Source organism: Pezoporus wallicus, unplaced genomic scaffold (assembly GCF_028554395.1).
Source record: "Pezoporus wallicus isolate ANWC-B61680 ecotype Strahan unplaced genomic scaffold, APGP_CSIRO_Pwel_v1 contig_8566, whole genome shotgun sequence".
NCBI lineage: Eukaryota > Metazoa > Chordata > Aves > Psittaciformes > Psittacidae > Pezoporus > Pezoporus wallicus.
In genome coordinates this window covers 221,397-246,112 of record NW_026636996.1, presented here as the reverse complement: position 1 = coordinate 246,112, position 24,716 = coordinate 221,397, and the positions used below count along the sequence as shown (strand labels likewise).

Genomic DNA, 24,716 nt, shown 5'->3' with positions numbered 1-24,716 from the left:
TTTTTCTGTAACAATCCATACATTTCATGTTTCTGATCTTTCCCTTGCTTGGTTTGGACTGGATTCTCACCCACTTCTGTCTCAACAATCTCTACTATTTCAGGGACTCAGAACAGCAGCACAGTACTTCCGGAAAGTGGTCTTTCTACAAGTGGTGCTCACAAGGTATGACCACTAACCTGCCCATGAATGGGAAAAGTTACTGTCAGACAAACAAAATTCACTCACTAATGACTAGAAGTAAATAATATTAATTAAAAAAGTTCCACACAGCTTGGAGAAGCATAGGTTTCATTTGTTTTATTTACTAGGCAAGAAGCGCATTATTTTACTGAAGTCAAATTGTGTAAAAAAAGAAATGCACACATTCAAAGCACATGCATCACTTAAACCAGAAACTAATCTCGGAGTTGTTCAGATCAATGAAGCAGCAAAAGGCCAGCACAGTGTTCGGGACACTGGCAGCAGTACAGATCTGCAAGTGACATAAGTACATTTCCAGGCACAAATTGACTTAGGCATTACCTAATTATTTAAAGCGATAACATTCATTTCACAACTGCTGCTGTGAAAGAACCACCACAATTATTAATATGTGTCTTTTATAACACAAACAAAAACCATTGCTTTAAAAAAATTCACTGAAATAAAAAAAACCTGATAACGTACAAAAATAGTATAATTCTGTTTTGAAATGGATTGTTCATTTTTTCTGGTATGTTTCTGAAGTGAACTGTAAGTATTTGCCTTGCTGAAGGAAAAGATGCAGGCAGAAACAGCAAAGCAAATAGCATACCTGTGAATCTGCTTTCTTAGTTCTTATTTTATGAAACTGTAAGAGTATTACCTAGCCCGTCCTTTCTTCCAGAAAGGTGTCACTGAACAGAGCATGACAACATCTTATACATTATCAAGCACGACAAGTTATAAAAGTTGTCTTACACATTATCATTGGTAAATGTTTACTGTAATCTTTTATGTTTGTAATAGTTTTTGAAGATATTATAACCTCTGGAGTTCAAGAGTGATCCACTCTTCCTTGTGAGCACCTGAACTCCAAGATCCATCCAGGCTGTTACTGTTTTGGCAGAATGACCGAACACTGCACTGTTGTCTGAAATACAAAGACAAAGTAGATGAATGCTTCCTCTGCCAATGCACAGCAGAATTACTTTTCAACATAAAAGCCAGACTACATAGCTTCTATTTGGATTACAAACAGGCATAACTCTTTTCATGTGTACAGTATTTCCAACTTCCTCTGACACCACAAAAATTACAGGGACAGGATACCTGCCAACAGTTCAAGGACTTGACATTACAACTCCATAAACCTAAGTAACAGGCTTATTGGTACTGAGAACAACAATCATATTGAAGAAACACTAAATTAAAGATGTTAGGCTCACAGGCTACAAATGAAACACTGTGCAGCTTGCTTTTCATTTTTAAGGCTAGCATACTGGCTACATCACATTCCAGAAAGCTCTTTACAAATATAATCAGAATGCTTTGAAAATGAAGTTCCTTAAAAAAAAGTGATTTCTACAAGTTTCTTCCATCAATATTGAAGTACAGCTCTCAAGAACAGAAACCTTTCTCTAAAGGCGCATATGGAAAGAGACAGCAGCCAGGCAGAGACAAACTTCAAAGAACTCCTGCCTGGTGAAGTTCCTCCAGTCACAACAGCCAGATTACAAAACTCAGAGGAAAAATTGTGTCTATATAGAGATGGTTTCACAGGCTTTCCCAAACACTAGAAGCAGACACTGGTAAATGCCCATATGAGATGCCCAGATGTGTCCTGGATACAGGCTGGCATGGCTTTACATCATCAATAATAGCAGAGTACCAGCTGCAGTTTTGCTCAGCTGCCTCCTTGTCTGCATTCCTTACCACGTTACTGCAGGGCATGCAAGAAGCACTGCCTTCAAGCTCTAGGAAAAGGTGCCTCCATCATCTGGCCTTTAAAATTCCCAGAGTAAAACACACAGAAGAACACATCTACAAAGAGAATAGCTTTTTAAAACTCTTTATGGTTCAACTACACACTCATACACATATATGCATCTCTTTGCTGTATTGCAAAACTGTCTCTCTCCTTATTCAGTAACACAGAAGCCTAGGACCAATCTCTCATCTATACTAGCAATATTTACTGCCTCAAACAAAGATTTTTAGCCTTTCCTGCCCTTACTAAGTAAAATCAGAGGTAACCTCCAAAGCCTTGGGCTTTCTTGTCACTTTTCCAGAGTACTTGTTTAAATTGAAACCAATCAATGACTCCTGGTCTTCTGACATAAGATCTCAATCCTCACTGCCCATACATAGTTCCTATTTTCAGTTCTTCTAATGCCTTCAGATCAACATTCTTGCTCAGTATATTATCACTCAAACCAAGTTACTATCAGCAAATAGCCTACACACAAAAGAATTGCCAAGTCCAAGAAAAATTATCTCAATACTCATCACTGATCAGGCAGTAGCAGATGCCTAAGTGTGTAAGAAGCTATATGAGAATGGAATGACCCTTCCTTTGATGCGTATTTTCTTTGCAGCAAATAGTTCAGGGGCTGAGCTGGATGAAGCACTTGAACTGGTGTTCTAAACAGCTGCAATGAACTGAAAGAAGGGTTAGCATTTGTTAAAGAGGAACCTTGCAAACTCAGTGCCAGTCACCTGCTCTTTTACTCCTGATGAAGAATCATGACAATCATACAAATGAAAGAAACAGAACAATGCCTACTGCAGTACACCTGCCAAAATTGGAGACAGATTCCTCAGTACTTAGGCGGCATTATATGCTTGGAAAATTTCCTTGCATGACAGCACGGCCAAAGTAGCTGAGGAATATCTAGCACCTCTTTTTAGATTATTTGTTCAAACGCTTGAGAGTTTTTTTTGTATACAAGGCATATAAATGCCTAGTAAACAAAAACAAAAAGTGTAACCCTTGTCCTCTGAAAATATCTTCTGTGGAGTAGAGGTGAGAAGGAATACTGATTCTGTTGTCTCCCTTACCCATCCATGACATAACTTCCTAAAGACTGCAAAGGGGAAAGGGAAAAAAGTCAGTTAACTCATAAATGTACAGAAGAAACATTAAAATTTCAGATAACTGGGCGACGAAGAGTCACAAACATAACCAAAGACCTTCTAATAAAAAGTAGGTTCTCAGAAAAAAGAAAGAAAGAACCCAAGAGAGGAGTTACCAGAGAACAGCAACTCTCAAAATCTCAAAAACAGTTGTACAGACATATAAACTATTTTAAAATTTTTCTTTCCCTCTATGATATAATCACAAATGAACGTCAAACATGCCATTACTGGAGGTGATCTAAAATATTTAAGTAAACTCTTGTCTAAGAAAAAATCTGCCCCCAAATTTCCCATCAATGTATTTTCAAATGTTTTTATCTTGTATTTTTTTAACGCTTTGTGGATCTGAAACCTGTGGGAGAACACAGTTCCAACAATTTCAGTCTATTATCTATATATATATATAACAGACTCCTTTCTTTCTACATATTAAGACAGCACCATGTTTTTAATTTGGTTCAGTTTTCTCTGCTTGGATTTTCATAGTTTTGAAGAGCTAAGCTAAAACTGAGTACAGGTACGCGTTTTTCATTTGGATACTCACACGGACTTGTATCTTACCTGTGCTATGAAGGATAACACTTCATCAACAATATACAGATGTTCTTAAATTTTTTTACCTTTTGTAACTCTTTTTTAAAACTGAAGCTAGATCTTTGCAATAAAGCTTGTGAGAATCTTGTATGGATTTGTTTACTCATCTTAAATGGATTCAGCTTGTTGAAGCACCTACTCTAAGAAGCTGTGATTTAAGCAGAAACATCTTGGAATGTATACCTATATTACATGTATAAATGCATACATTGTTCCTACTACTCATCAGCATCGTGTATACTTACTTTCAGGCTGTGCAGGGTGTCAGTCCATTCCATGGAACCTATCTGAGGTATAGCAGTAAGGAGTATGCTAGTAGCCTTATTTGCATTCCCTTTCAGCGTCTTTAAAACTTTATCCACTGAAACCTAGAAATACAATAAAACTGAGTGGTGTATCTTATTTCTGATGGCACACAATTTAAATACCCAAATAAATTAATTTAACTCATACATCTCTAACTGGAAAGGTGAAGCCTTAAAATCTTTTTAGCCAGTAAAAACTTCTTTCCTCTGTGGGCACATGTCTGATTGTATTTTACACAAATAAGAGAACTAAAGCAGATACATCATTTTGCACTGAGCTGCAAAAGACATGAAAACCAACCCCAAAACGCTAGACAAATTATGGGAAGACAAATCATACACGAGCTCATGAGCTTCATATACAGATGCCCTGATTCAGGCAAGAATAGACAATTTTGCTAGTAGTGAGGCCAGTTTATGAAAATGAATGAGGTAGCAACAACTGATTCTGTTCTTACTTTCACAATTGTTCACCCAGAATAACTCAGAAATACTGATGTAAAAACAGATGTATTTCAGTACATGATCTCTTACAAAACCTACAGGTTCTCATCCAGATTACTCAGGACAGGACCCAGAGAAAAAAAAAGTTTTACTCACTGCTTCTTCATGCTCCTTCCAGCAGTCATAATCTGTTGCCATGGCAATACTAGCATAACTCATTCCAGCTTCTTTTGCAAGAATCACTTCAGGCACTGTGGTCATATTGATAACATCAGCTCCCCAGCTGCGAAACATAAGGCTTTCTGCTCGAGAACTGAAACGTGGGCCTTCAATTGTGATCACTGTCCCCTTAGAATGACACTGGAGCCCCAGCTTCTTGGCGGTCTCAATGAGAACCTGAAAAACATGCCAATATCAGGAAAAGGAAATAAATAATTCCCCTTGATGCACTACTTTTGCAACCCATCAAAAAACTTGCATACAAATAAAATTAGCTTTATACAAAAATGTCAAGCTTCATACAGCTAGAGACATCCAAAACCAAGGATCAGTTTCACTTTCCTCATGCAGTAAGAAATGTTAATAGTCCTACTATAGGGATGCTAGGGATGGCCTATGCATTAGGGATTGTAGTGCTAGGACAAGGAGTAATGGGTTCAAAATTAATTAGGGGAGGTTTAGATTGGATATAAGAAATTCTTTCCTGTTAGGGTGGTGAGGCACTGGAATGGGTTGCCCAGGGAACCTGTGAATGCTCCATCCCTGGTGGTGTTGGAAAGGTTGGAAAGAGCCTTGGATGGCATGGTTTAGTGGGAAGTGTCCCTGCCCATGGCAGGGGGGTTGGAACTAGATGATCTTAAGGTCCTTTCCAACCCTAACTATTCTATGATTCCATGAATTCCTCTGATTTTGTTAAGTATCAGTTGGATTACTGTTTGAAAATGCAGACAGAGAAGACTGGAAAACAGAAAATTTTTGCATGACACTTAGGCTGGGTTTATACTGAGAACAGATTGGTTAAAATGCTCCACTGAGCACTACATTACCACATGGTGGAGTTGAGCTGGTGAAAACAGTAATAGGAAATTTACTTTTTCAAAAGTAAGACTTTGTATTACTATATGCTTGTAAAACTCAAGCTATGAAGCACATATTTCAAAGAGTACCCTGGGAATCTGTAGAGAAATTATTACTTCATTTTTCCATGCCAGTAACTGAACTGTACACTTTACATATACCACGTACTTCACATTAGCCTTTACAGTTCCAACCAGGACCTTGTATATGACAAAATCACAATGACCTTCTCTCTTGGTAAATGGCCCGGCTAACGCCAGTTGATACAGTAGGAATAAGAGGGTACCAGCAAGTATAAATGAGACTGACACACCTGTAACTGCCCTGAGTAGGAAGGGGAAAGTAACTGCAATGATATCTGTTTAAAATTACTATCAACAGAAAATAAAAGCTTGAAAAGAAGGATAAAAGCAGTATGAAAAATTGTGACAGGAGAGACCTCTGTAACACAGCAGCAGTGAAAACCTAGTCTGACACCACCAGAAGCTGACTTGTCAGCATCATTACTCTCCCACAGTCCAGGTGGAGCAGCCTCCCTGGAAAAAGCCTTTTAGAAGCCTGCACTCGACATACACAGGTGCAACAAGCCGCGATACTTTGAGTGTGCTATAAGACCTTCTGAGGTGTCTACTTACTGACATGAGTGGATTGTGTGGTGCAGAGCAAGAACACATAAAGCTGGAGTACCCACATCTCCCACTACAGGTGAACCTGCACCCGCAGAAGAGGATGGGTGCACGTAACCCACATGTGCTGCGAAAGGGTATTTGTTCATACAACTGTGTGAAAATGAGCATAGGGGTAAAGCACAGCTTCTGGGGATTAGCCACAGTATGACATTTTAAAACTTGTAGGTATTTATTCACATGCTGTAAGTTAATCTAATATTAATCATACTTAATGTTGTGGTTTATTGCTGATATTCATTCTGAATATATTATTCAATTATTGCCAGTTAATTATATGTTATTAATAAATCAATAAGAGAACTTCAATTGTGATTTGACTTAAACCACACTTGAACAGTATTTCCCTGAAACTCTTTACAAAGTTCCAACTTTACTCTCTATAAGTTGTTGCAGCTAGTTTCTGTTTCTGAAAGCAGTAATAACCAAGGCACCCTACATTATTAAAAATTTTACAGTCAGATAAAAGGTAAATTCCTTTCAGATTATCATTTAATTTACAGAGCATAAACCAAATAAAACACTACTTTCATGTATTTACACAAATGCAATTTAATATAAAGTTTTCAGATGTTTTAATGCAAAATTCCTTACATAGTCTATTACATTAACAGTTTTGACTTCATTATTATTACATTTATCTAAGAAATTCTCCTGAACTAAGATAAGTTAGTGAGCTGAAATTATCCCAAGAATGTTCAGGGACAGTTCCAGGAAAAAAGTTAAAGTCTCTTTTATCTGGCATTTTCAAATGAAGTGAAAGTATCCATTTTCAGCCTCACTGAGAGCTCAAACCACATGTTCTCATGTTCTTTAAAACATCTGTTAGGCTGATTAGAACACATAGGCTAATGAGGTAATGATCACATGTGAGACTGGGAAGTACCTAAATGTTTTTTCTCTGTTTAAAAAGAAGCGTTTCTCTGTTATTTTTCAAAAAATGAACATCTTTTCTAGCTGCTCAAGAATCAAATGAAAACTAGCCTTGTCATGTATTTCCTGCAACCTCAGGAAACGGTTTATGCGTATCTACTTACCTTGTTAAAAAAGTGAGAAAGGCACACAGTATGAAATACTGCCTATCACTTCAGTAATAACACTGGTTTTAACCAGTTTCAGAAAGTGTACAGTTAGCTCTCAATAAACTTCTTGCATCTCTTGAGACATGACTTCATGTCCAAAGTTAGTAAGCAACTATGTAACAACTAACCTCTGGTAAGAGCATGTGTCTAGGCTCTTGTTGCATGAAAATGCAAAGTATTTTGTATAATTTGCTGCTCAATGGAGGAAAGGCAAAAGCATGTACATGTATAATACGTAGTGGTTTGTTTCTTCATGAGATGTAAAATGTTTTTACTTCATTGCAAAACACCTTGATTCCAAGTGGACTGAAGCATTTCTCTAACAATGCTGTAGACCAATAGGTCCTCAAATCTAAGAATATACTGAGCTGGCATATTTAACCACAGATGCACTCCTCCCAGAAGCTTCTAAGGGTGTTGAAAAAGGGAGCACAGCTTCACACTGCTTAGTCTTAAGTGTTTTTGAACCCTGAAAATCTTGAAATGGTGAAACTAAGAGCAACAGTTAAGAATAAAAGACTACTGTAATTTGGCTTGTTTCTATGTTTAACATCCTTTAAACGAAGCTTTGCCTCTCCACAGTCAGCCATTGCTACAATGTAAAAAAGCACAAATGCAATATTGTAAATTTCTGTGAATGCCAAAGTACTATTTATTTAATTCTTTGTATTAAGTGTGCAGAGAGCATCTACCAAAGGTGAAGTTTTACTCAGAACAAAAATGAACTAATTCCCTAATTAATTTCATGCTTTGTCCAGTCTGTTGCTTTCTTCTCTGGTTACATGAAATTAAGATCTTTTGTTCTGTTATTAAGATCCTGGAAAAATTTCCGTTGCCAACTGATGTCTTCTGCATATCTCCCTCAGGAAGACAGCTCCTACAGAAACAAGATTTGTTATTTTCCATGCTTTCCAAATGTCACATTTTTCCTTCACACCATGACATATTTGAGAAACAGGAATAAAGAGATGCACATTGCCACTGTATTCTAAGAATGCATAATTAGGCTACTGTATCACAAGAAAGTGCCACAAAAGTAACATTTCTAAATATCACTACAAAATTCACTAACCTCTCTGGTTTTGGTGCAGAATGGCTCTGCCATTGGAACATGACATACTCCTGAAAGACTGGAATGCTGCCCATCATAGAAAGTACAATGCCTTTTAGTTGTCCTGGAAAAGCAGAAAACATGCTCAATGAGAAGAACAGGGAGAAAACAGAAGACAAAGCAAGATATTTACACAAATCTGAAAACAGCATTCCTGGGATGGAACAAAAGTATCAGTATGATATTAATGACTACCTGTACAAACCTTTCAGAATTGAGCTCAGGAGTATTAACTGTTACTCCAGTTGCACACTGTCAATTAATTAGAGAAAATCTGTTGTTAACATACTGAAAAGCCAATTTATTCCTAAATTACACAAACTGCCACAATATGCTGCCATTCTACCCAGAAGAAATCAGCTAAATTCAATAGTCAGGCAAGTAATCTCTGAAAATAAAAGCATGGTAAGCTTCCAGGAAGTAAAAGAATCAAGTCTGAATCAAACTAGTCAAAATAGAGCTTGATCATATTATTTCACTCCCAAATTTAAGAGATGAGAATTTATAGGAACAGCTTCCTGAACAAGAGAGGTGTGAATTTAATCAGAAAAACCCTGGAACAGGATGTCTTCATTCTCTCAGAAAAATCACATACATGTATTGGTAGCCTGCAAGCAAAAGAATGTTTCTTCTTCCTTTTTTCAATTGAGAAACTGTTTCCTTGCACAGAAATGGTCAAATGCTACAGAAATTGCCATTCAGCATGCCATTCTGACAACTACTAGGACTGTTGCCCACCACCACTTTACCTTCAAATGTACTGCCTCAAGCTAATTCAGCTAATTGTATGGCAAACCCCATTTGGAACAAAATTATTTGAGACATTCTTTTCTTCCCCTCAGTGTGTAAATACTGTACTCTACAGGAGAAAAGTAAGGCAACAGTCAAATTCAACCCACAGCTAAACCACAAAATCTCTACTGTTACTATTGCTCAAAACAGTTCCCCGTCCAAGTCACCAGCAAATATTTAAATAAAATACAAGTTATATGTCAGAGTAGATTTGGGGAAAAATAAAAAGAAACAATGGTGTAGTCTTAAGGATGAGATAATAAAATAGGAAAAGAGATCAGTAAATTAAAAACATATGCAATTGGAATTGGAGCAAATGGGAAAAGTCATAATCCATTTTGTGCACTACAATACTTCAGATGTTGTTGGACAGGCCAACAAGAGCTTAGAAAAGCTCTGAGGATATTCATCTCTGACTTTCAGATACCCCGTGTTTTTTGGAGAGAATGGCCACATTATGACATGGTCTAATAAAGAAATCCCACTATTTTAGCACTACATATACAAACTTAAGAAAAACTCTTAGGAATGATACAGCCTTGTGAAAGGCAAAAATGCAGACCCTCTCTCCAAAGAGCCAGCAGTGTGACGCTCACTGGCAGAGGTCCTCAGGCAAAAAGACTAATCAGAGAAATGAAACTGTCAAAAGAAACAGACTATTAAAACTTGTCTTTAATTCAGTTTTCTGAATTAAAGGGCAGGCTAGTAATGATCTTTAAATTCCTATTACATATTGTTTTCCATACTGAAACATTCTCAACTACTTTTCTGAGTAGCTTCTTGGTTTCCTGAAGCATGAAACAAGTCTCCAAAAGTTCCCACTCTTCTACACTGAAATGAAAACTTACTTGCCTGAACAAAACATTGCTCATATATGGGCTATGCGCTACTACTGGCGATCATCTGAATAAACTCTAAATGAAGACCACAGACCACAGAGCTACAGAGTGGCTAGAAAAAGTGGTTAGAAAAAACCTCTGGAGTAATCTGGTCCAACCCCCTGCTCAGGCTAGTCCACCTAGAACCGGTTGCCCAGGACCACGTTCAGGTGACTTTTGAGTATCTCCAAAAAACAGGGACTCCAGTACCTCTCTGGGCCCCCAGCACAGGAGAAAACAAATGTAGGTATACATCTTCAGTTGGCAACAAAGTATTACCAGCAGCCTCACAAAAGCATAAAGAAGCTGCACAAACCATTCCAAACACTTAAAATTGGGTGGAATACCCAAATAATTCCAGATATAGAACACCTGTAAGCACAAATAACAAATTTACCTCTTAAAAAGTGCAACTACATTTTTGAAGTATTTGATGTAGTTGGTGGTCTTTAAATATGTTTGGTTTTTTTTTCCCCTGTGCTTGAATTTTTCTAAAGGTCAAATAATCAAAGAGGAGAGGACTGACTGGAAAACACAGACTTTGGAAAAAATTTACTTCTTTTTGATTCTTTGCAAATAAAAAATGCTAGCATCTATCCTGTTTTTAAAACAACTTCCTATCTTTATGCACTGTGTTGCATATGATCTCTCTTCTGCAGAGCTTCATTATTACAGTACATATTTTCCTACCTGGCTCCTACTATGTTTTCTTGCACCTTTCCATCTCCTTTCAGATTCTTAAAATTTATAACAGCCTATGCTCTTATTCATGTTCCTCTCCCACATCTGAGAGCAGAAGATATATTCTCTTCAGAAAGCTCTTCCAAAAGAGATATATGTTAGTTTGCTTGAGGCTATTCTTCAAAGCCTGATTTTTCTTTTGTGTCTTGAGAGCTGAACTTCTTGTAATCTCATTCCTGTTTCCTATCATGTCTTCTTGTACGATGTTACTTTTTGCCATAAGAACTGAAGCTACCACCTCATTCCACAAAAAAAAAAAAAAAAAAAAAATTTACATGTTATTAAACAGTTTAACCTCACTTGTCCAATTTTTCTCCCTCAAAACTAAGAACACAATTAAGCCCAAATGTTACTCACCTGTCAATGAACTGGTCAATTATGACAAGATCACCAGGTTGTATTTCCTCTTGTAATGAACCACAGGCAGTAGTCACTAATACATGGGAACAATTTTCTTCTTTCAATGCCCAGATATTGGCACGGTAATTGACATTTGATGGCATAACTGTATGATGCCTTCCATGTCTGCAAAGATACACATTGCAAGAGAGTAAAATAAACTAGACTGAAATTGCCTTCTTTCTCCCAGTTAAAGAGAATTCCAGAAAATGTAATTTCTCTAACAACACTGGAGGTGGAACATTGGAGGTAGAATCATTTCAGCTACTTTCAGTGTAGCTTGTTTTCCTAAGTGTATTAATGTTCTCTCAGTATTTGATTTAAAGAAGTACTGGTATAGTCTTCTTTTTAAATGAAATATTTTTAAGTTCAAGACTGAAAGGGAAAGAAACCTGAAAATATGATCCAAATATACTTTAGCAGCTTCAAAAGTACAAAAAGCATTTTTCTCTGAATTTTTTCAGTTCCATAGATTCTGAAAATCCAATGTAACAAATTTAATCTTCTACATACTACAACAAATTTTAAGATTTATATATGCCTACAAATTTTCTGCTCAGAAGTTCAGTTTGTTTTCTTCTACCCAGAAAAGAACAGCGTATCACAGGAAATTAAGACCAGAAAGAACAGAAAGTCACCTTCCCAAAGAACACTGTAGAATCATCACATTTTTCTCTTTGCTCTTAAAATGATCTGAGATCTTTCATAAACTAGAAGAATCACTTCACACTGTTGCAGTGTATTTTTTTACCAAGACAGGAAATACTTAGTCTTGTAAGCACAAGCTTTCGTGTTACCTCTGTCATGTCTACAGAGGTGTATCACTCATGCAGTTACCAAACAAATTTGAAAGTTATTTTCAACCATACAAGAGGAAAGGAGGAACTTAATTTCCCAATTGATTTTTTTCACAGAGACCAGAAGGTCTTAAGAACTTAATCAGTTGGGAACTGGGCATTGCACACAACATGACCAAGCAGTCAGAGAAGATTCTCATGTTGTCATTAGCATTTCTGGTAAGCTGCTAGGCATGTAGGTTTATTTTTTAATTTTTGTTGTCATAATCCTCTTTAAGAATATGTATGCCTTAAAAAAAAAATCTGACATTCTCAAGCAATTGTGTTATTTTTCCCAAAACACAAAGTGAAGTTGCAAGTTTCTCAGCCCCAGAAGTAAACTTATGAAGGTTGTATATGAATGGTTCTAAGTTCCAATGAGGATGTAAACCACAGCTTGTAAGTTCAGCCACCTGTAACCCAAGTTTTACTTTAATATAGTACAGCTATGAGATCTTGGCTTAGCATTTCATTTGAGAAAATCAGAAAAATGTTGTCCAGGTGAATAAAATGCATGAGCAAAGTCGGCGCAAGAAAGATAAGTAAAACCACACACAAAAGAGGAGTTGCAGAAACACTTAACACTGAGTAGATTAATGGAAAAATACTGTAACGAAAAGAATTGAGGCCCTAAGGGCACCACTGAGTCGTAGTTGCCCTGGCCTGCCTCACCCTTCACCCAAACACCCATGAACCTAGGTCCTCCTGCCTCCAAGGTCAGGCCTCAGCCTCCATTCCTGGCCTCAGCTATGTCACAGGTGTGCCTGTCCCCAGCCCTGCCTCCAGGATGGCCTTTAGACCTATGCTGTAGTTTGCCTTGAGATATGTTTTCTGGATGGACTTTGGACACATGCTGCAGTCTTGTCTCCAGCCTATCTTTGGCCCTACTACTCCTGCATTTTCTGCTGCTTCTGACAGGACTCTGGGTGGATCCTGGACTCAATTCACCACCTGTGAACTGCTGACAGACACTATCAGCACTTGGCTCTGGTCATGCTGTGAGATGTTTTACTATTCTTATATTTAATTTAGCAGCACACTCGTCCTAGGTATCCATGTTTACACTACTGTGGTATTTCCATACACCCAAGTGCAGTCCCTGCTTCCTGAGTCTCTTTAAGAGATGTCTGAATAAAAATGACTCAAGGAAGGATAACTAGAGGGCATGCAGCCTCCTAAGCAATAAAGGTAACAGCCAGAGGACTCAGTAATAAAAGGGAATGGTTTGGAAGAGTCTATAGGGATACCAGAGATATAATTCATCTGGAAACAGGCAACTTCTAAGTTTCACAATAGAAAATTGCAAATACAGAGAGGAGATGGATTACTGGGCTTATCAGGCACTACCTACCTATTACAAAAGCAGGCAGCACCCCCACTGGATTTCCCTTTCCTAACCTAGACGGTACTTTTTATGCTTTTACTCCCTGCAGCACCAAATTTGTTCAGAAAAAAAAAAAAAGTCCACAAAGAACAAGGCGAAGTCAGAGTAAAAATTCAGCTCACCTAATGTAAAAAGAAACTTCTGAGAAAACTTTAGAACACATAATATAAACTCTCTCAAAATGTTCATTTACCTTGCCAACAGAACACAGTCCACATTTTTTATCTTTCCCAATATCAAAGCATCTGATGGCTGCAAAACAAGCAAATAACAATGAGTTACAGCCTCACAATCACATTAGAAACCTTAACTACTACTTAAGCAGGACAGCTATGAAAGGAAATACTGGTTACCACTGTAGACTCACATTTTCTTCAGCTCTGCTCTGTAATTTGATATGATGGGTTAGTAACAGTATGGCGGGTTAGAACAGGCAGATCTAACACGAAATCACAATTTTAATATGCTCCTGCCAAGATTAATATTGCAACTCTGTGCTTTAGGGTTTGAAACAGTAATACTTTCAAATACTTTGAAACAGTATTTCAAACAATGCTACACAAACTTGAAAATAAGCAGCATGTACATGTTGCTTAGTTGATGTAGAATATTTTATTTTTTTATAGTAACTAGTTCATAGAATAGAATCATAGGATGGTTTGGGTCGGAAGGGACCTTAAAACTCATCCAGTTCCAACCCCCTGCCACAGGCAGGGACACCTTGCACTAGACCAGGTTGCTCCAACAGCCATCCAACCTGGCCTTGAACACAGCCGGGGTGGGGCAGCCACAGCTTCCCTGGGCAACCTGTGCCAGCACCTCACCACCCTCATGGTAAAGAATGTCTTCCTTATATCTAAAGATCTTTAGGCCTTTATATCTAAATCTACCCTCTTTCAACTTAAAGCCATTCCTCCTTGTCCTATGCCTACATGCCCTCGTAAGAAGTTCCTCCCCAGCTTTCTTGTAGGACCCCTTTAGGTACTGGAAGGCTGCTCTAAGGTCTCCCTGGAGCCTTCTCTTTTCGAGGCTGAACAAGCCCAACTCTCCCAGTCTGTCTCCAAAGCAGAGGTGCTTCAGCCCTCTGAGTATTTTCATGGCTTCCTCTGGACTTGCTTGGGCAGATCCATGTTCCTCCTGCACTGGGGGTCCTTAAAGGTGAACACAGTACTGCAGGTGGAATCTCATGAGAGTGGAGTAGAGGGGCAGGATCACTTCCTTCAACCTGCTGGTCATGCTCCTGTTGAGGTAGCTCAGGATACAGCTGGGTTTCTGGGCTGTGAGCAGACAATGCTGGCTCATGTTGATCTTCTTGTCAACCAACACCTCCAGTCTTTCTCCTCTGGGCTGCTCTCAGCTCATCCTCTGCCCAGCCTGAGTTGACGCTGGGGACTGCCCCACCCCAGCTAGAGGACCTTGCACTTGGCCTTATTAAACCTTATGAGATAATGAAAATTAAAAGATCAGTAAGTTGAAGACTGGACCCTTTTCTTTGCAAGTGACAGATTCAAATTTTATTGCAAGTGATAGGTTCAAGTTTATATTAATGTCCAAATTGGGGTAGAAAGGTGTAGTTTAACTTCTATTTGATGTTCATCCCCACCACACAGCTCCACTGAATTCTGGCTTACAGCTGATGCAGCTAAAATGAAACACCTTTGAAATCCAGCAGGCTTCAGAATCTAGCTGCAGCAGCCAGGGTTTCTTTCCGTATCTACATTCACCCTAGTAATTTCAAAAGGCTTCAGGGTGATCTAGTTGTCATCTTCACACATATTTCCATAGAACACTTTGAGGGCATCTTCCAGGTGACTGCCTGCATACCCTTCTTGCACATGATTACTAGAAACATGGTGGCAAAAAAGAAATATTTTGAGCAAAGAATGTGCTTGAAAATGATGAACTGACAGTTTAATTAAGTGAATAATGTGCAGATACTGTATTGTGGGTCATTAAAAGAGAGGAAATAAGGACAAATCAGTGTGTGTAAAAGTTATAACGAAGTGAAAGATACAGAAACTTCAAAGTATGTAAGAGTTAGTGCATGCTTCTGTTCTGTTCTCTTTCTCCCACAAGTTCTTTCCAATGCTGTACCTCTCTACTATTATCTCAGTTGTAGTCAGAAGCTTTGAAGTGCTGATAAAATAACAAAATTTACAAAGGAGCAATCTGAATTTAAAGCTCAGTATTTTAAAAACAAGATTTAATAAAAGGCCCAATAAAATGTTCTCAAACATTAATAATTCATACATGTATTTAACTACTTCCCCTTTCCAGAAAGTCGAAGTCAGATATATATTACTCAGTGTTGCAAAACAGAAAAGAAAGCAAAGAAGCACAGCAATTAATCCTAAATGACGACAGTAACAAACAACTGAAATAAATCTCCTTTGTATGCAACATGAACATACATATTGTTCATATGATGTTTACAGAACTTTTTTTTTCCTTTGTCTTACCTCAGAAGCAAGCTGGAACCGAATAAAAGAATGTACAAGCGAAATAAATATGGAAAACTTGAGATGGAGAAGTATCTCACAGGTTCCTCAAGCCATTTAATCTGGGATCTAGTTTAGGAACCAAGCAATGTACATTGTTTGGGAGAGGCAGATGAAAAGCTTCAGTGTTATGTCACATGGTCTGATTTTCATTCACAAGGTGAACCCCCCTGCCCGCAGTTTGTTTGCCAGGTATGCTTATGATCAAAAAAAGAGAGGGGGCACCTAAAATAGTTTTCTAGAACAGGAAGATATTTTGCTGACTTGGGGAAAGATAATTCAGAACCGAGTTCTGTTGTCCAGGAAGTAAAACAATGTGATTGAAAGTATATCTGCATCAAAATTTAATGATGAATATAAATGCTGTTGCAACAATCTTCTTATTCTAGAAAAGAACAGTATTTTCCTTATCTGGAAATGGAATGCTAAAAGGTTTTAGGGTATTTTCCACAGAATATCAAAGTTTGGATGCAATGAAAATGGTGGAAGTGGACAAGGCAGAAAAGACAGCTGGAATATTAACAAGTGTAAGCTTATTTATTTAATAAAAAACAAATGTACCACATTTTCACTAGTATTACTAATGTAACTTGAAAGACCATGAGAGGACCAATGCCAATATAGAGAACTGCAAAAATTCTCATACTAGTTTCCTTTAAACTTTTCCATATTTCACCTGAAAAAAAATCAAGTTCCTTACTGATGTAAATTCTGTTATGAAATGATTCATATAATTTCAGAAAGCCAAAGCAGAAGACAATTCAAGGACTCTCTATGAACAAAATGTAAGCTACTATTCTGATTCTGAAAGTAAAGAAACAGTTTTCTTCACGTTTATGCTAAATGTATAATGCACAAGCTCAGACACAGTCTGTTGATCAAAGTTTCTCACAAACCACAGCAGCCAGCCAAGATTTATTTTCCCCTATTCTGTTGCATTCTGTGTAGAACATGGAAGAAAGACTGAGCTAAGATGCTTCCAAAATAAAAAGTCTTCCATACTAACCTACTAACACTAAAAGTGCTGGATCATGGAAGCTTTTTCCACTCCCTTGTGCAAGAGCCATCCTGCAGGTACTCCTACTTCTCTCAGTAATACTAAACCCTGCTGTAGGCAACGTACCACACTGCATTATTTGGGCTACCCAAATCCTGTTCTATCCCATTGTTGTGACTGAACAGCCCTCCCAGTGTTGTGCTGCCACTGTGCCCCTAACCCTGATCTGAAGAGACCCCTATGAGAGGTTTCACCCTTCCTGGATATGAAGACTTCAGTTAATATCTGTTACAAGCATAGTGGTATTTTTAATTTCTGAGCAGATTTCAGACACAGCCATGCTGCGATCATTATGACAAAAAATAGGGAAGGCACTGGTAACTTGTTTTGTTTAGCTAGTGGATTCCACTTCAAACCAATGTTAGGTACCATCTGAAGAGCAGGATACAGAAAATGGAGGAGGCAAGATCCTTTCACTCTCTTGCAGTTTGTTAACAGGTTTTGAAGGTTGCTAGAAAAGTCAAATGCATTTTTCTGATCATGTTTCCTCCTCCCTTAATATTTTTCTCCTCCCCCTTCTTAAATGGTACACACACAAACTCTGCTTGCTCTTTACACTCTTATTTTCCCCATAAACCATTTTGAATGGAGGCATGGATTCAGATTTTCAATCATATATCATAGTGCTGAGCTTTCTGGCAAGCTTCTACCCATAAAATGTCTTCATAGGATGTGATTCAGATTCAGATAAAGCACCCAGATTCCCTCTATCTTATGACATTACAAAGTAACTAAGATCCAGTTCTTTGAACTTCCTGTGTCAACTAGAAACTTTCTCTCCCCATTGGTTTCCTACCTATGTAACTCTCAGTCTTTGTCTTGCCTGTTCCTACTCCAAATGCTTTGGGGCAGCAATTGTTCTTCACACTCAGCATTGTGTATATAGCAACATGCCTAGCCTTCACTCTTTTGCTGAGGAAATGGGCTGAAGAGACGTGAAGGACAGCTGGTCAAGAACACTTGTGCCCCAAAACCAGTTTCATTTTCAAATCAGTTTCAACTGATGTGGTTATAAGCATGACTGTAAGGAGAGCATTGGTATTTAAAGAATAACTCAGTGTTAGAGGGAAAATGGTGGCCCATATACCTCAAAGGACAGTTTTCTGCAATTCAGAAAGGTTCCTGAAGCAATCCGACATATACTATATGTCACACAACAGCACGGATTTGAAAGTGAGGGTTTATCCCTCTTGACTGTGAATCCAGGACAAAGTCTGCGAATTCATCCAATCTACAAATGAGAAGAGTTACAGTCTCCTCTGTACATTAGCTCTGTAACACCTTGGTTTTACAAGCCAAGAATCACACAATATACAGCAAATAAAGTCTTGTGCCAATACTTGCTTTATGCATTCATTTAACAGTCTGAAAATTCTTAAAGAACACAAACATCTTTTAAAACAGAAAGAGTTTCAGCAATGTACTACTACTACTACTACTACTAATAATAATAGGTTATACAGACCTTGCCATAAGGAGTGTCAACATATTTTTCTGTTCTGCCTTCTAAGATATCTGGATCATCCAGGCCAGTTCCACCAATAATTCCAATCTTACACAGAAAAATACATATTAGTTTTCTCAAGATTACACTCAATTTAACAGCATGTCTGAAAAACTAACTAAGCAGCTACAAATGTCACACACATGACGGTGTAAGACTTACTAATCAACAAAACATAGTATGCCAAGCACAGTTTCACACAAAGAAAATTTCAAATGACTGGCTTTAAAACTGTATTTAAATGGTATTTAAAACTGTATTTAAACTTAAAAATTTAACTGTATTAAAAAAAATTGTATTTAAATTTAAATATTTTTAAGCTGTACTTAAATTGCCAATTTCTTAAATTACAATTCTTTTCTTTAAAATTAAACAAACAAAATAACAAACTACAGAAAATGCACAAAGATGTATCCATTCATTTATTCTCAATATAAAAATGAAAGATGTTATTTGGGAATGCCTCTAATGAATGGTAAATACCTGTATAAAGCACATTATAACAAAAGGGGTTTTGTTTGCATGGGGAAAAGAGCCCTATACATGTGTCATGGTTTAAGCCCAGCTGGTAATTCAGCACCATGCAGCCACTCACTCACCTCCTCCTTCCCCCTCTCTCCTGGTAGGATGGGGAGGAGAATCAAAAGAAAGTAAAAACCTCAGGTTGAGATACAAACAGTTTAGTAACTAAAGTACAATATAATACTAATAGTAATAATAATGATAAAGGAAGTAACAACGGGAGAGAATATAAAACTAAAAAGGAAACAGGGAAAAAAACAACCCAGAAGAAACCAGTGTGACACACAATAGAATTGCTCATCACCCACCAACTGATGCCCAGCCTGACCCAAGCAGCTGGGCCTTTCACGTCACCACCCCTAGTTTATATACTGGACATGATGTGCTGTGGTATGGAATATCCCTTTGGCTAGTTTGGGCCAGGTGTCCTGTCCCTGCTCCCTCCCGGCTTCTTGTGCCCCTCCTCACTGGCAGAGCATGAGAGACTGAAAAGTCCTTGATCAGGGTTAAGTGCTGATACTCAGCAACAAGCAGAACAGCAGTGTGTTATAACATTATTCCCAGACTAAAGCGAAAAGACAGCACTGTACCAGCTACTAGGAAGAAAATTAACTCGATCCCAGCTGAAACCAGGACACCCCCATAGGGAACACCAGGCATTAATATATAGTATTATACATACAAAATGTTTTTGGTTTTATTTTAAAAATCAGGTTTTTGTGTTGTCTTGCCAAGATCTAAGAACTTCCCTGCTTCTGCAAATAGTCTCTGTACAGCTTCTTAAAAAGGGGACAGCTCAGTATCATCTTGACAAGTGAAACAAAAATAAGCTACTAACAATTTCACCTGCTGTGAGCACTGCTGGGTTTCTCACATATTTGCAATTAGACTATCTTGTACCTAAGATGGTGTAAACACTTATTCAAATTTTGCCTACAGCTGAGTCACTAATTATCTCCTGTGTAAATAAAATACACTGATGTCAGGTTTTATTCAACCCACAACCCTTCTCTAAGTAGTAACTTTAACAGACTCTTGCTCCTACACTTTTTATGAAGTCTTTTCAAATACTTCTTCCCCAATTTTTTATGAAATTGACTAATAGTTTCAAACATAGTGGAAATGGAAGAGAGGGCAAAGCAGAAGGCCACATAAATAAAATACATTTTATTTCCTTAGGAAATAGGCTAAAAGTCCTGCTGTGTTTTACCGCTTGTACTGAAGAAGCATGAAGTGACTCAATTACCACTTATCTGTCATGCTTCAGTAACCATCGATTTCTTGTTTTTGCTCATCTATTATAGTTCTTTTGTACAAAAGGGGAAAGAAATAAAAGGTAATTTGACACATACATTTTTATGAAGATTAAATTGACCTGTGATTTCATTCTCCACCTTATGAAAAATTCCTCTGAATTTTCCTGTTTCTAGTTCACTATCGAAAACTATCTTGTTTTGTCTTTCTAGTGGGAATTCCATTTTCAGTAAGAGAAGTTTTCTCTTGACTTTGTATTCTTGACTCTTGACTCTTTGTACAGAATGGCTACTGTCAGGCACTTCACAAGCTAAAGCCTAAATGTCATTTAAAGAAATCATATTTAAAAATAATGTCACTATTTAACACATACAGAGAAAATGCTACTACACTTTATTTTTTTTTCCTGCTCCAATGCAACCAGTTGTTTCAAAGTTTGTCTCACTTTTAAGAAGAAGAATTCGTATCATGGCTGAGCTGCTTATCATGAAAAAAAGAAACTGAAGCCACCATGGCATGACTCATTTCTACATAGTTCCACCATTTACTATTATTTTTAAAGACAGAAAAACTCTCAAGTAAAACCTCCACACTTCAACACACAACACCACCCTTCCACAGCACACACCCAACTGTCTTTTCCTCTAGCTTTTTCTTAACTTCCACATTCATAGAGACCTCATTTGTTCAACCACTATGTAACTTGCCTCATCAAACACTTCATTTCAACAAGCAAAGGCTCTGTGTGTCTTCATTACTCATCAAAAACTTCTCTGAGAAAGCTTTCCACACCAGATGACGTAAACACTGTAATAATTTTATCCAGATCTCTTATTTCCTTTTGCTACCCCCCCGTGGAAAACGAGGAGTAGTGCAAACGAAAATACCATTAAAAATCCAAACTCCAGCCCCGAATACACTCAAGCACTAGGGAAGACCGGGTCTGTTCCCACATTACTCATGTTGCTTATTTATGTTCAGATTTTTAGATTGCTCATGAAAATTATTTAATTTTTAGGATAAATAATTTTTTTTGCCTTAAAAACCATGTAATAAGTGTGCAACGGTAGCAATCATAAAACTCACAATCAACAAACAGTCAGAGATACCAGGCAATAGGACAAGATGCAACAGGCATAAACTAAAGCACAGGAAGTTCCACCTGTACATGAATTTCACCTGTAAAAGAATTTCATTACTGTGAGGGTGACATTAGAATAGCCTGCCCAAAGAGGCTGTGAAGTCTCCTTTCCTGGAGATATTCAAGAGCTGTCTAGACATCCTGACTAGATGACTGCTGGTGATCTGTTCCAACCTCTTGTGTGATTCTGTGAAAATACTACCTTTAGTACTGTCCATGCATGCATTTAGTAAACGTGGAAGATTACTGTATCAATAGGAGCCCGGATAAAATGGTGCCTTTTTTTTTTTTTTTCCTCCAGATCTAGAAGAAAAATGGTTCCTTGAGTAACTTAATTTGGTGCAGTTTGGTATAATGTTTGTTTTATTAGTGCCCTGTGACTCAAGATTGACAACACTAAAAAGGGAATGCTTATCTGTCTGTATTTTTACATCTGCTGAAGTGGAAAAAAGTGCAATGTTGAGGAAGAGTGCACTGTTGGAGATACTAGTTATAGCTACATGATGTAAAGTTATTTTGGAGCTGCAATGCTCTAAGGTCCCTATGAACACAAAGATCCAGCACTGTAACAGACTGTTGCTGTACCAGAAAGCAGCAATCCTGATCTGGGCAGCACAGAGCTTAGTCTGTTCACAGCAGCATAGCCCTGGTGAGGTTGCTTTCAGATTTGTTCTTGGACCGCAGTGGGGTCAACAGGTGCTTTTGCTGAACCAAAGCAGTACCAGAGTAGGTTTTTACCATGCTGTCAGAAACAGCAGCAGTGCAATGAGGTAGCAAAATATTCACAGCTCCCAGAGTGGAGAACCCACAGCACAGAAGTGCTAGACTGCCTTGAATTGCTTTTGCCTTCTTCCTACCTGCAAAACACTTCAGCAGCAGTCAAGCTTCACACCACGTGAGGCAACACTGGCTAGAGGAATACTGGGCTCACTGTAATTCACAGGAGAGCAGCTACTGTAGAAGAAAAGTTAGGCCAGCAGAGATTTGTTGAGGCAGCTGTTTCTCAAGTCACGTAATGGGAAAAGCTGGCAGCTCCAACTCTAAAATTAATTTTTACTTCTTTGCAAGAGAATTATTTTTCCTCCAGTTTACATTATTTCTCCCCAGGAATATCAGTTGCTTTTGGGACTAGAGATCAAAAAACCTGACTCTATATTAAATTCTGCTTTACAGACCTTCTAGTGAATTATCAAAAGGAATGTGGCTGCTCTAGGCTCAGTGGTGAGATACCCTGCCAAGGGAACTCAGGTCTACTTCCACCTAGCAGCTTTGGCACTGAAGGCAAGGAATGGCAGAGAGGAGCCGACTCAGGTAGAAAAGTCTCACCTTTCCTCAAAAGGCAGGGACAGTCACACCTAGGAGTGATCTCAGGAATGGAAAGAGGTAGTAAGACTGTTTGCTCCATTCCAGAGCTTGCATTCTATGAAAGGACATGAAGGACATAAGCTGCAAAAAATTAATGAGAGCTGTAGCTAAGGTTATCTAGAATTAAATCTAAAGTGAAGGGAACTGAGGTGGAATGAAGTACGAAATATTTTACTATGGTATAGTCCATCTCTAACATTGAGAAGAAGAGCAACAAAAGTGAAATCTAACAAAAAAAAATAATACTAGTAACTAGAAAATCAAAAGCATTTCTCTGTGGGAGTCCGAGTAATGACCACACTTAAGAGTATGCTTTTCTTCACTTGTTGTTTGATGAAATTCCTCATATAGGTTAAAGCACAAGACAATGAAGTGCCAGAGAGGAGTCTACACTTGTCCATCTGAGGATCTTTAACAGCAGTACATACTAAGCATTCTCATGAACAGCTATGAGCCTTTGTGATAACGAGTGAATACATCTGTATTCCTCTCCTGTTTTGGGGATAATGAGAATTTTATTTAAAAGACTTTACAGAGATAAACAGCAAGCTGCATGCAGTTAATAAATAAACCTTCTGTCTCTGTAAAATAAAGACTGTTTATAACCGATTTCTACACACCGGAACAAGAGTTACTTCACCTCAGGACACTGATTCATACTTTGTCAAAACAAAACCCAGAGTTTCCGCCTAACTGGCCTGACGCACAGACCGTCACCTTTTGGAGCCATCTTCCGTCAAACTTCAGCCGCAGCTCCAGAATCCGTGCGCACCCTGCGCTGATCACAAACCCGGCCTGGCCTCTCTCACTGATCAAGGCGACACACTGGGGCCGGGCCGAACTCCCACAGAAGCCGGGACGAGTAACTATAGAAGCGCCACGGCGCAGCCTGAGGCGCGGGGAGCAGCGCAGAGGCCCCTCTACCCGGAACACGCGACCCGCCATGGCGGCCATTGTCCCGCCCGGCGTCCAAGAGTGCTCCCAAGCCCGCTCCCTTTGGCAGACGGGGAGAAGAGAGGAAGGAAGGGAGCGGATAAGAACATAAGAGCGAGAGGCAGCACCTCCATCCACCGGCAGGGGCAGCTCCCAGAGCGCAGCCCCAAACGGTATGGCCGGTGCCTTCCCGCTCGCTCGCTCGCTCGCTCGCTCGCTCCCTTCCTCTCTCCTCGCTCGCTTCCTCTCTCCCTCCTTCCTTCCAGCCTGCAACCGGCCCGGGAGAGGTGAGGAGGGGACGGTGACAGGCGGGGAGGGGTTGAGGGCGGCAGCGGGCGCCGCCTCCCGCAGCCTCCTTCCACAGCGCATTGCGACACAGATCCAAACTTACCTTCACAGCCGCAGTGGCGGCGGCCATGTTTGTAACAAACAGGATGGGAGCCTGGACGGGGCGGTGCTGTTGGCAGCCGGCCAGCCCGCTGAGGCGGTGCGCCGCGTGTGGCCCGGCCCCGGCTTACACCGGGGTCCCGAGGGGCAGGGGACGCGCTGGTGCCGCCTCCTGTGCTCGCTAGGTGGCAGCACCCGCCCGCGCTGAGGTCAGCCGCGGGGACCTTTGCCGCCGTTCCCGCCGCCAGGAGCCGCAAGGCAGGACCGACAGCACGGAGACCCTGGTGCGAGCGGGAGGGGGCTCCCGAGGAAGCTGCTCCCCAGCCTGAGGGCTGGTCTCCGAATGTGCGCCCGATACCGCTGGAGCTGTTCGGGAAACAATTAGGAATGTGGGATGCAGAGCCCTAGTTGGGATAACAGCACATGGTGTAAGTGCTTTTTCTTCCTCCCTGTTTTTCTCCCAGGATACTTCCTCTCCAGAAGTGGATATTGCCACCCCTATTTCTATAATTATGCTGATCTTACACCAGTGGCCTCATTAGAGTATCTCTGGTGTGCTTGTGAAACATCACTATCATCTGGTCTATAAGCCCTGAAATGTTCCTGCATCCTTGAAATGTATCCTCA

At 39.2% G+C, this 24,716-nt stretch overlaps 1 protein-coding gene across 1 annotated transcript; it reads right to left on the bottom strand.

Annotated features, from left to right (window-relative positions):
* Nucleotides 1-285: 285 nt before the first annotated feature.
* Nucleotides 286-24,172, bottom strand: MTAP (methylthioadenosine phosphorylase). The gene is made up of 8 exons (XM_057402709.1): nt 24,094-24,172; nt 18,449-18,535; nt 13,622-13,680; nt 11,167-11,334; nt 8,360-8,462; nt 4,599-4,838; nt 3,939-4,061; nt 286-1,114 (listed from the first exon to the last, which is right to left on the bottom strand). The coding sequence occupies exons 1-8, from the start codon at nt 24,118-24,120 to the stop codon at nt 1,076-1,078; spliced, it is 846 nt and encodes a 281-aa protein (XP_057258692.1). The 5' UTR covers nt 24,121-24,172; the 3' UTR covers nt 286-1,075.
* Between the last annotated feature and the right edge of the window lie 544 nt (nt 24,173-24,716).